This window comes from Triticum aestivum, chromosome 7B, assembly GCF_018294505.1.
Source record: "Triticum aestivum cultivar Chinese Spring chromosome 7B, IWGSC CS RefSeq v2.1, whole genome shotgun sequence".
Lineage (NCBI taxonomy): Eukaryota > Viridiplantae > Streptophyta > Magnoliopsida > Poales > Poaceae > Triticum > Triticum aestivum.
Window position 1 is genome coordinate 645,931,584 of NC_057813.1, and position 11,295 is coordinate 645,942,878.

At 45.6% G+C, this 11,295-nt stretch overlaps 1 protein-coding gene across 1 annotated transcript; it reads left to right on the forward strand.

The window, feature by feature from the left end:
* The first annotated feature begins 8,692 nt into the window (after positions 1 to 8,692).
* Positions 8,693 to 9,740, forward strand: LOC123162816 (germin-like protein 8-11). Its single transcript, XM_044580574.1, has 2 exons — positions 8,693 to 8,880; positions 9,001 to 9,740. The coding sequence occupies exons 1-2, from the start codon at positions 8,763 to 8,765 to the stop codon at positions 9,561 to 9,563; spliced, it is 681 nt and encodes a 226-aa protein (XP_044436509.1). The 5' UTR covers positions 8,693 to 8,762; the 3' UTR covers positions 9,564 to 9,740.
* Positions 9,741 to 11,295: the final 1,555 nt, after the last annotated feature.

Consider the following 11,295-nt stretch of genomic DNA (forward strand, 5'->3'; position numbering starts at 1 on the left):
GGAAAAGCACTTTAAAAGGCCATGTTTGAGTTTGAAATTTGAATCTTTGATTCAAATTTGGTTCAAACCCTTCTGGTTTTAGTTGCATTAGCCCAACACACTCATATTGCCATGTTTCATGCATGCATCATATTGTTGCACATTGTTTGGTGATGGTTGTGTATCGGTGTCCTTTGCGACAGGTTCTGCCTCCGAGGAGTACCGTGATTACCCTAACGAAGAACCGTATCAGTGCATCGAACCATCAGGCAAGCAACCAACCATTTGATCATATCGATACAATCCCATGTTCTCGCTCCTGCTCTCTTTTACTGCATTAAGACAACGCGTTTCAAACTGCTGTGTGCTACGGTAGTTGAACCCATTTCCTCTGCATGACCTGTCATTGCCACAGTAACTAGATGAAACCCACTAGCATGTGTAGGAGTTGATTGAGCCATATGTATGTGTTGTTCCTACCTTGCTATGCCTGCTATGCTTAGAGTCGTGTCAGGTCTGGTTCATCTGGGTGATGGGCTAGAGTGAAATGTTTATGTCGGTAATGAGAGTGGTGTGGTGAACACGATTTGGTAAAGGTATCGATGAGAGGCCATGTAGGAGTACATGGTGGGTTGTTTCATTGAAGCCGACCTTAAGCACTGAGATCTGTATGTGTGATTTAAGATACAGCTACTACCATGCATTGGGCCCTGAAATATGACCCCGCTCGACTTCTTATTCACCCTAGCTCTCTGTCCAGGAGTTGCAAGTAGTTTCTGGTGTTTGTAGCCTACTGGAGGCCGTGGACAGCGCTGACCGTAGGGGTGGGCTGTGATGCGGTAGGTACGTGGCCGGGTGTACCGAATACCCGTTAGGTATCTCGGGAACCCTGTTCACATCGTTCGGGGCCGTATGGGAAACCTCGGCCGGACTCCCTGCGGATGGAACCTGGATAGGCGATAAACCTGGACTAGAGGCTTAAGTGTTTAGGTAGGTCGTGGTCTACACCCACGTCGGCTTTCGCTTGAAGTCTGCCGAGCACATGTCGTGTGCAGACGCTAAGTGGTGGAAACATGTATGAAGAAGTACACCCCTGCAGGGTTATCATGATCTATTCGAATAGCCGCGTCCGCGGTAAAGGACTACTTGGTTGCCTATACAGTTCATAGACAAGTAAATGGAAACTACTAAAAGCCTCAAGATAAGTGTGAGTGCCGAGGATGGCTCTTCCGTAGGAAGACGGAGGCGGATCCTCGGTAGTGTATTGAATTGGTGAGTAGTGGACTCGTGTGCGCAAAACCATTTCAAGTTGAAGTATCGTAGGATAGTCTAGCCAAGAGTCAAAGCTGGCTTGCTGCAATAACTCCACCAACCCTTCTTGATAATATGCATGTATGTAGGATCTGATGTAAGTCTTGCTGAGTACCTTGTACTCATGTTGCTATAATTTACATTTTTACAGAAGACGCTGCAACCCCTTCTGATGGGTTCTATGTAGACATTGACATCAACGAGTAGGCTAAAGGCCCAGGTGGTGACCCTGAGCTTGTGAAGGACCACGTAGTATAGCTAGGCTTTCCAAGCCTCTTTTATTTTACTAGTTGTCTGTACTCAGACAATGTACTTCCGCTGCTGGTTTGTATGACTGTATGACTTGAATGCTGGGTCGTGTGACCCGTATCTTTGTGTATGTATGTATGGCTCCCTGAGCCTTAAATAAAGTACTTGTGTCGTAGAGTCATGTTGTGATGCTTCGTTGTATTTGCACATATCGAGCATATTGTGTGTATGATTGAAATGCTTGGTATGTGTGGGATCTGACTATCTAGTTGTTTATCTTTAGTAGCCTCTCTTACCGGGAAATGTCTCCTAGTGTTACCGCTGAGCCATGGTAGCTTGCTACTGCTCTGGAACACTTAGGCTGGCCGGCATGTGTCCTTCTTCGTTCCTGTGTCTGTCCCTTCGGGGAAATGTCACGCATTGAGTACCGGAGTCCTGTTAGCCCGCTACAGCCCGGTTTACCGGAGTCCTGCTAGCCCAGTGCTACAGCCCGGACCCACTTGCTGATGACCGACACGTTCGAAGCTGGGTCATGGATGCCTGTCCCTGTAAGTCTGTGCCACTTTGGGTTTACGACTAGTCATGTCAGCCCGGGCTCTTTATCATATGGATGCTAGCGACACTATCATATACGTGAGCCAAAATGCGCAAACGGTCCCGGGCAAAGGTAAGGCGACACCCGTGGGGATACCGTGCGTGAGGCCGCAAAGTGATATGAGGTGTTACCGGCTAGATCGATGTGACATCGAGTCGGGGTCCTGACAGCGTTGGCATCAGAGCCGGACTGCCTGTAGGTTCTCCAAGCCAAACTGGTCGATGTTGAGTCTAGAAATTCTTTAGTTATATGTAGGGGAATTGTTTGTGGGTTGGAACGTAAGGCTCTTTTTACTCCTTTATCTTATGACATTCTGATCTGAGTCAGTCCATTCTTCCACCGGGGGTTAAGGAATTAGGATCTATTCTCTCTATCAGGATCACGTGTTACTAATCAGTAGTACCTTATAGGTATGATGGATACAAGCCTAGTTCAGTTCTTTTACCACATTATGTTGCTAGGATGGTCTCAGAACTTTGATATGATGATGTTGAGTGTGTATGAAATCCTTTGTCAAATGTCTCAAAATCCTTCTTGAGCATTTACAGCCGTTATGCTGCCGAAATTTTGCTAGAAATTCTAATGCCTTTGCATTATGATTGTGCTTTCAGATGGCCACTCGCGACCTCAATCAAGTGGTTCGCCTGACTCGATGCCTAGATGTACCCGGCCATACTGCCAAGTTGGTCAGGGTAATGACTGAGGCTGGATACCGCTGGTATCCTGAGTACACGGTCGAAGAGCAATTTCGGGACTTTAATCAAAGCCAGTATCTCTGCACTGTCAGGATATTTCCATCTTATCCTGGATCCACCGAGCCCCTTCACTGCTCCTATGGACTCGGGGTTACTATTGAGATGGCTGTGCAGGATGCCGCCTACTCTATGATGACCATTATGCGAGTCAGATCTGGTCTATTTCGGGACTCTGATTTCCGGTATATGCCAGGATCACTTCCGGGAGCACAAGGGTATCTCCAGGCTATCTATGCTAACCCCACCCAGGAGGATTCACGGACTCGCACCACTGCTGAGATGCTCGAGGATAAGGACCGTGAAAATCGGGCCTTGAGGTTAGAGCTCTTCAATACCCGTGCTGACCACTGGGCCACATTGACTCGGTTCGCACCGGCGGTGCAAGCTGGATATTCGGATATGCGCGATCTCTATCCTGTGAGATCTGCTCTGCCAGACGTGATGGGTTGGCGTGATGTAGGAGGCATCACCCCACCTCGCGGTCCCCGCAGGCCACCGTCTGTTGGTCCAAGACCTCATCCTAGCCCCTATGGTCCACAAGCTCCGCGAGATCGTCTGTTTCCGGATGATCATGTTGAGCTTCCAGGCTATGGAGGTGACTTCTACGAGGACTACTACGGATCGGTCTGAGTTAGTGGTAGTAACACTAGTTTGCACTAGCTGTGTCGTCTATCATCCCGCGTGACTCGTGGGATATGACCTAGTTTGTACTCTTTCCGGAGGTTTAGAAAAATAATGTATAGGAGCTTGGAATGCCTCCGATGAGATGTAATCCTCTTTTCACCGTAATAGTACTTTGTTTGGTCTTGTACTAAACCCTGTATGGTGTGTATGACGATGGAATAAAAGAAGCAGTTTCTGTATCTACCATGTCATACGGATGATCATCTTGCATTCCGAGTTATTCCTTACATTTTGTATCCTATGTTGGAATTTTATCATCCTGACTAAATCATTGCCGGTGGGGTCAGGGAGACGTCGAGGCGGAGGTTTCTTTTTTACCCTATACAACAACTCAGCGATTGGGACATTGCTGGAATCATTTGTCAACTTCATCGGCAGCCGTGTAGTAGCTGCTGCATTGCCCTTCCCATTCCCCTTGTGCATCCCCGAGACCGGCAACTTTCTCTTCATAATGGAGTCCAACGTCCTCTCTTTCTCCTTCTCCTTCCCACTCGCCTTCCCCTTTTAATTGTCCATTGTTGCGACGATAGGCGTCTGCACACACAGCAAACAACAAACGGTCAATCATCAACAACAGTAAACTAATTAGACATGGAGTGTATGTAATTTTCCAGCAACTAGATTTTTTTTCAAGCTGCTATGCTACATCAAGTAGATCATCAACTAGTTCATCAACAACAGAAAACTAATTACACATGGAATCAATGAAATTTTTGATCTATCCATCCATTCTACCCTACAAGTCCATCCATACGTGATCCATCCATCCGTTGCTGCTACATCTAGCCGTACAGACTACAATACATCCATCCATGATCCACCCATCTAGCCCTACATCTACCTGACCACGTATATCGATCCATCCATCCATCCATCCACCAGATGTGTACTAGTGCAGACAACTACGGCTAGGGTTTGGGAAGTTCGAACTACATGACTACATCCAACGATCCATCCATCCATTGATCCATCACATGCGTACTAAGTTCAGAGAGCTGTTGCTAGGGATTGGGATTTGGGAAGGAAGAAAGTACCTGGTCCGGCTCGTCATGTTCCGCGAGAAACCACGGGAGGCACGTCCGTCTACGTCCGGTGTGGTGAGGAATGGTCACGCCGCCCGTCGCCGTCGGTGCCGAGTTGGCGAGGAAGCGCGGCGTCGCTCGTCGCCGTCGATCCAGATTCGCGGCGTGGCGAGAGAGAGGTGAGGCGGCGCAGAGCAGAGAAAGGGAGAGATGAGAGACTCTGGCTGTGGTTGCTCGTGTGGTCGTGCCCTAATGCGATCGATGGTGGAATTGGGCTGGGCCGCAAGCGAGCCAGCGAGCTGGACCGGCCGAAACTCGGCTCGGCTCGGTCGCGAAACGTGCCTGTTTTCAGACCTCGGCCCGCTCGATAATCCTGTCGAGCCGAGCTGTAACGGGCCGAGCTGGAGCGAGCTTCGGGCCAAGCCGAAAAGCTCACTCGTACGTCCAGTCCTACACATGGGTTGTGTGTGGGCAAACATTATAATTGCCCACACGTGTGGGCTCAGCTACTTCGTGCCACATGCCCAACAAAGTACTACTCATCTTCACCCGACGCATGTGGCACGAAGCAAAAATGCCCACACATCCTTGGGCAGCTACGTTAGGTACTCCCGCGGGATGACGATTTAGTTGCCATCCGGATGGCAAATGTAGTTATCTAGGGATGGCAAATGTAGTTGTAAATGCATGCCAACTTTATCTGTTTTGGTTAACTATAGTTGCCATGTCAAATTTATGGTAGTTGCCGCGTGTAATCAAACCATAGTTGCTGTGTGTGATTAACTACTTGCCACATATGATCAAACAGTAGTTGCCATGTGTGTTTACCTAGTTGCCACGTGTGGTCCAACCATAGTTGCCATGTATGGTTAATCACAGGTTCCATGTGTGTTTATCTGGTTGCCACGTACGCGCAACTGCAGTTGCCGTCTTGCAACGAATTATAGTTGCCATGTGTGTTTACCTAGTTGCCACGTACGTGTAGTGCAATTGCCATCCAACAACGTACGGGTGTCGTGTGGGCGAAATCAGTTCGCCCACACGCACGTGGACTAGGTGTTGGTTGTGTGGGCAGAAACTAGTTCACCCACACAACTCAGCTGCCAAACCGCGTACTGTGGGCGTGTGGGTGAACTCTCCAATGCCCACACACCAGCCCCGTCCTACGTGGCACGCGAATTCTACCTCAATGTGTCTAAATTTGTGCAAACTCGACTGGACGGTCATCCACACGTGTGGACGTTAGTCTTTAAAAAAAAAGGACTTCCTGAACTTTCTTCTCCCCTTCCTTGTTTTCTGTTCGTTATGCCCAATTATGGAATCCCTGTCCACGGACCCAGACGTTACCTCGTGGTCTTTGGAGCCTGTGGCTGCTGCCATCGGGTGACCAAGTGCTTAAGCGGAATGGGCCGGGGGATAGCCAATGCCAGCTGTGCTGTTGTGGAGGACCTGAACCATCTTTTCTTTAGGGCATGTACAATGGTTCTATCTTAGCAATGCCATGTAGGATAAATGATGAGGTGAAGGAGAGAGAAATCATAAGAGAAGGCTTGTCTTCTCTTAATTAAGAGAAGGCAAGAGATGATCTCTTAGCACAATATGTCTCACCATGTTTTTAGGAATAACTAGTTATTGAAGATAAGGCTAAGAGATGACCCATTGTAGACATGTTTGTTTGTCATCTCTAAATTACATACAAGAATTAAGATAAGACCGCTTTATCAACCATTGTACATGCCCTTACTGTGTGTCCGTCCAATTTTTGTGGAGCTGCTCCAGGGAAGTCTGGGGCAATAGCTGGTCCCAACCAACTTCCCTCACTGGCACTAACTAGTGTCCGGTTGCTCGGGCCAGGTTCACAGACTGATGTGGGTGAATTTTGGGACCTTGGCCTAGACTCTGTGTGGTGTGATCGAAATAAACTTATCATCGAGCATATTTTTCCTTCAAGGGCTAAATATGCGATTTACAAGTTGTGTGGCTTCTTGCAGCAGTGAAAGCCCCTATTCAAGTGGTGGGATAAGTTGACGATCGACAAATTGACGAGGAAGCACAAGGAGGTGGCGGCCAGGCTACTCATGATCCTTTATCCTCCTTGAGTCGTGGGCGTGTTGTGATGTAGCCCCCAGCATATTCTGAACTTTCTTTTGTACTTTTTTTTGAAGGCTTTCTTTTGTACTTTTGTTGTTTGCGTGTCGTGTGCTGGGTGTCTGGTGTTTGTGGACCTCTATCTCTTCAGTGGATGCTTGTATGTTTGTGGTTGTTTCTTTATTTATAAAGCAGGGTAAATAGTCTTTTTTGGTAATTATGGAATATAGATCTCTCTGGTTCAAATTTTTATTTTATGGATGGCTCTATCAGTTGGGAGAAAATAAGTACAGTAGCATAAAGATAATATTTTTTCTTGGATTGTTTTTAGGAAAAGTTTGCTGAAGGGATTTTTTTCCAAAACATTTACGAAAATGTTTTCAGAAAAATCCATGTATTTATGAAACTGATAGGTGCAACCAACATACGTATTTGACACATGTATCTTCGAATGTATGTTGCGTATTGAAAATTATTGATATATTTTCATGACTGAAAACCATATGTGGTTTTTGGGAGAGTTAAACGCATGATTTTAGTAAATTGTTTTTTGGAGGTTTTTTAGGAAAACATGCTTTAGACGAACCTCTGATGTAGCGCGACTTGTCCAAGGTAATGTGTGATGCCGGGACACCGTGTACGGATAACCCGTTTTTATACACTGGATTTTTTTTACTTCCACAAAACTCGGTTTTATCAAGGATTTTTGTTAACTAATCCAAACAGCATATTAGGTTGTTACAAAATCAAGTTTAAGGAGACCGATTCTCCATAAACTTGCTATCCAAACAATCCCTACAAAAAGAGTCCAATGCATATATAATTATATATACTCCTTTACGGACATTTAATAATGTGTGGGACCCACATGTCATAGAGTCTGCTAAATAATATTTATATTGTGAATGTTTCGTATGATGTTCTTAATCACTCTACACTGTGGTATGGCTATAGTGCGATGATAGGATATAGCATGCCCCGGAGTCGCGCAGCTAAAGCAAGTCAAGCAGACGACCTGCCCTCCTTGTGAAGGTTAACAAGGTTGAAATGATTTCAATGAAATGGTCTTGATTAAAAAAGAAACAAGGTTGAGATGGTCTATTATAGAGCGTGTATTATGAACTGAACAAAATTATATATTGAATAGAACTGGCGGGTTCTCCACATAGTTTGTATGGGATCTCCAACCATGACTACTTCTTTGCTTCAGACTCGGTCACATATAGACAACTCCATCAACAGTGACCATTTCATGTGTAGTATAGGTAACGAAAAGGGAGGTTACTTGGCCATTCTTATTCATGTTCGTCATGCGTGACATTGATGCACGCATAATCTAAGAAGCATTCACAATGTGCTCGGTATCTTCTTCCATGTGTACACCAGCAGGTAATTGCATGCATGATGAAAACTTATGCAGTATCACATTAGAAGCAATCGTTAGTGACTTTAGTGTTTGCGCAGATGGTGGGAAGAGTACCATTTCCAATTACTCAGCTCCCACTTATGACCAAGTCAATTGTTTTCTTCAGAAGCAAGGATGGAGCAAAAACCTATGTTCGCATAATCTCTGTCAGTTGAGTTTTGAAAAAAACATCAGTTCAGTTCAAGTTCAGCAATCTACATAGTGATTTTTTGGGGGCAAATTCTTGCAAATAAAATAACAAAATTTTTCTTCATGCTCATTTGTTAAGATTTTTGGAGGTGTGAGCAGAGGTATCACGTAACTAGGGTCTAGGGTGGTACTACCAAATACGCGTACATGTCCAGTAGTAGTTTACTGTTTCACACATGCATGACCAAGTCAGATTAGTCAGCCACTAGAACATATTAAAATGAAGTGGATGATGAAGCTTCCTAATGCTGCAGCTAGTCGGCATACTCAACCGGCTTAATGACCACTTCTATATGGCAATACAATCTTCTTGGACTTGTTCACAACCTTTACCAACTCTTTCCTGCTGCTATATATACACATACATCCTTCGTTATGGCAAACCACACAAGTACGGCAGAACACACAACCCACAAACGCTGAAACACCTCTCTAGGAAACACCACTCAACATAAAAAATCCCAATGGCCTCCTCTTCCAGCTTCCTTCTGGTTGCACTCCTCGCGTTGGCCTCATGGCAGGCAATGGCTTCTGATCCAAGCCCTCTCCAGGACTTCTGTGTGGCTGACAATAGCTCACATGGTATGTACTTCCAAGCTACCTTAGTTGCAAAGTCTAAAATTTGCATATATTCCTGTTACAGATAATATCTTTACAAGTCATCGACTTACATGCTTCTTTGTATTATATGCACCTATGCAGTACTTGTTAATGGGTTTGTCTGCAAAGACCCAAAGGAGGTGACTGCGGAGGACTTCTTCTTAGCGGCCAAACTTGACATGCCTAGGGACACAAAGATGAGCAAGGTGGGATCCATTGTCACACTGCTCAATGTCATGAGGATCCCTAGTCTCAACACACTGGGTATCTCCTTAGCACGCATTGACTATGCACCTTTGGGGGAGAACCCACCACACACTCATCCTCGTGCCACTGAGATCCTCACCGTGCTTGAAGGGACACTCTATGTTGGCTTTGTCACATCTAACCCAGAGAACAAGCTCTTTTGGAAGGTCCTCAACAAGGGTGATGTGTTTGTTTTCCCACAAGGACTCATTCACTTCCAGTTCAACCCCAACCCCTACAAGCCAGCAGTTGCAATCGCTGGACTTAGCAGCCAAAACCCAGGGGCCATAACCATTGCGAATGCTGTGTTTGGTTCGAAGCCGCCAATCTCAGACGATGTTTTGGCTAAGGCCTTTCAGGTGGAGAAGAAGACTGTGGACTGGCTCCAGGCTCAATTCTGGGCTGACAACCACAATTAATTAAATGTTGGACTACTAAACTAGAATTTTACAACAATGATATGTATTGTGTACTAATAAGATTGTTTGTTGTATGTAAATATATATGTATCATGTATTATTCATTTGATTGGGAGTTGAATAAATATTTGTATTGTAAGGCTAGTGTTACACACATGAGACCACATTTGAATCTTATCTACAAATCAAACCTTCCAGTTCTTATGAAAACAAAGGCTAGGTTTTGATTTATTCCAAATAGAACATCAGAAGTAAAAATTACATCCAAATCTGTAAACCTTCTAGCGACGACCACAAGAACCGGAGCAAAACGAAGGCGCACCGCCATCATCGCCCCTCCATCACCGGCGTCGGCCAAATATTGTTGTAGTCATTGTGTTAAGGACTGTAATGCCCCGGACACACCCGACTGCGAGCGTTACTCTTTGTGTGATATAGATTAGCCCCATTGATCAATACTAGTCTTTCCTGCACACTTTGTCCTCACTCTTGAGCACCTGGGACCAACTTCTCGGTTGGTCACCCATCCTGAAATTACTCCAAGCTGAGCACGCTTAACTTTGGAGTTATTTCCGAATGGGCTTTCGGAAAAGAAGGAATTCATAATTGATATGAGTAGTCTAGCATCCCTACTAGGGTTTTTATCATTTCTGCCACTAGTTATGTCTCACTACTCAGTTTTGCCATTAGAAATTACAACCGCTAAAAAATGCCATCGTTTCATGAGATGTTTTCTCAAAAATGCCATTAGATATCACAAAAATGCCATTGTTCCCATAGATGTTTCCTCAGAAATGCCATTAGACATTGTTATTGTCAGGTCAAATTCATTGACCATGTTATATGACAAAAATACCCCTATGCCCACATGTCAGATCTCTATATCTCACAATGATAAGTGTTGACCTCACTTGTTCGCAGTAAGCAAGCGGATAATTTTAGAGAAAATAAGAACGTTGTTGGGATCAAGTGGGACCCACACTTTTTTGTAGTGAGATAGAAGGAGAGCTGACATGTTAGTCTATAGGTATTTTTGAGCATGCGCCTAACGAAGCGATGGCATTTTGACCAGTTGAAATTCCTAGTGGCGAAACTGAGTAGTGAGACACAACCAATGGCATAAATGATAAAACCCTCCCTATTAAGCCAGGCTATCACATACACCCCCACTAAGAGGAACCGATGTCCTCATTGGGCCACAGGAACGTACCCTCTTGGCACATACGTCTGTGCATCCAATCCAGCACATGTGCCATGTCGTGTGTGCCACAAACCTCATGCACAACATGACTGCGCACCTAGCCCGCAAACATCCATGTAACCGTGAGAACCTAGCTCTGATATCAACTTGTAACACCCCGGATACACCCGCCGGCGGTCGTTACTCCTGGTGTGATATAGAGCATCTGGCTCGCAAACATCCATGTAACCGCAAGAACCTGACTCCGATGCCAACTTGTAACGCCCCGGACACACCCACCGGCGGTCGTTACTCCTAGCGTGATATAGAGCACCTGGCCCACAAACATCCGTTTAACCGCGAGGGTCGACTCTGATACCAACTTGGAACGCTTCGGACACACCCGCCAGCGGTCGTTACTCCTGGCGTGATATAGACTGGCCCCATAGATCTATACTAATATTTCCTGCACACTTAGTCCTCACTCGTGCACACCCAGGACTAACTTCTTGGTCGATCACCCATCCTGAAATTACTTCAAGCCAAGCACTC

Coding starts and splice junctions, on each gene's coding strand:
- LOC123162816 (XM_044580574.1), top strand. CDS start 8,763: ATGGCCTCCTCTTCCAGCTTCCTTCTGGTTGCACTCCTCGCGTTGGCC. Junction 8,881..9,000: donor GGCTGACAATAGCTCACATG/GTATGTACTTCC, acceptor GCACCTATGCAG/TACTTGTTAATGGGTTTGTC.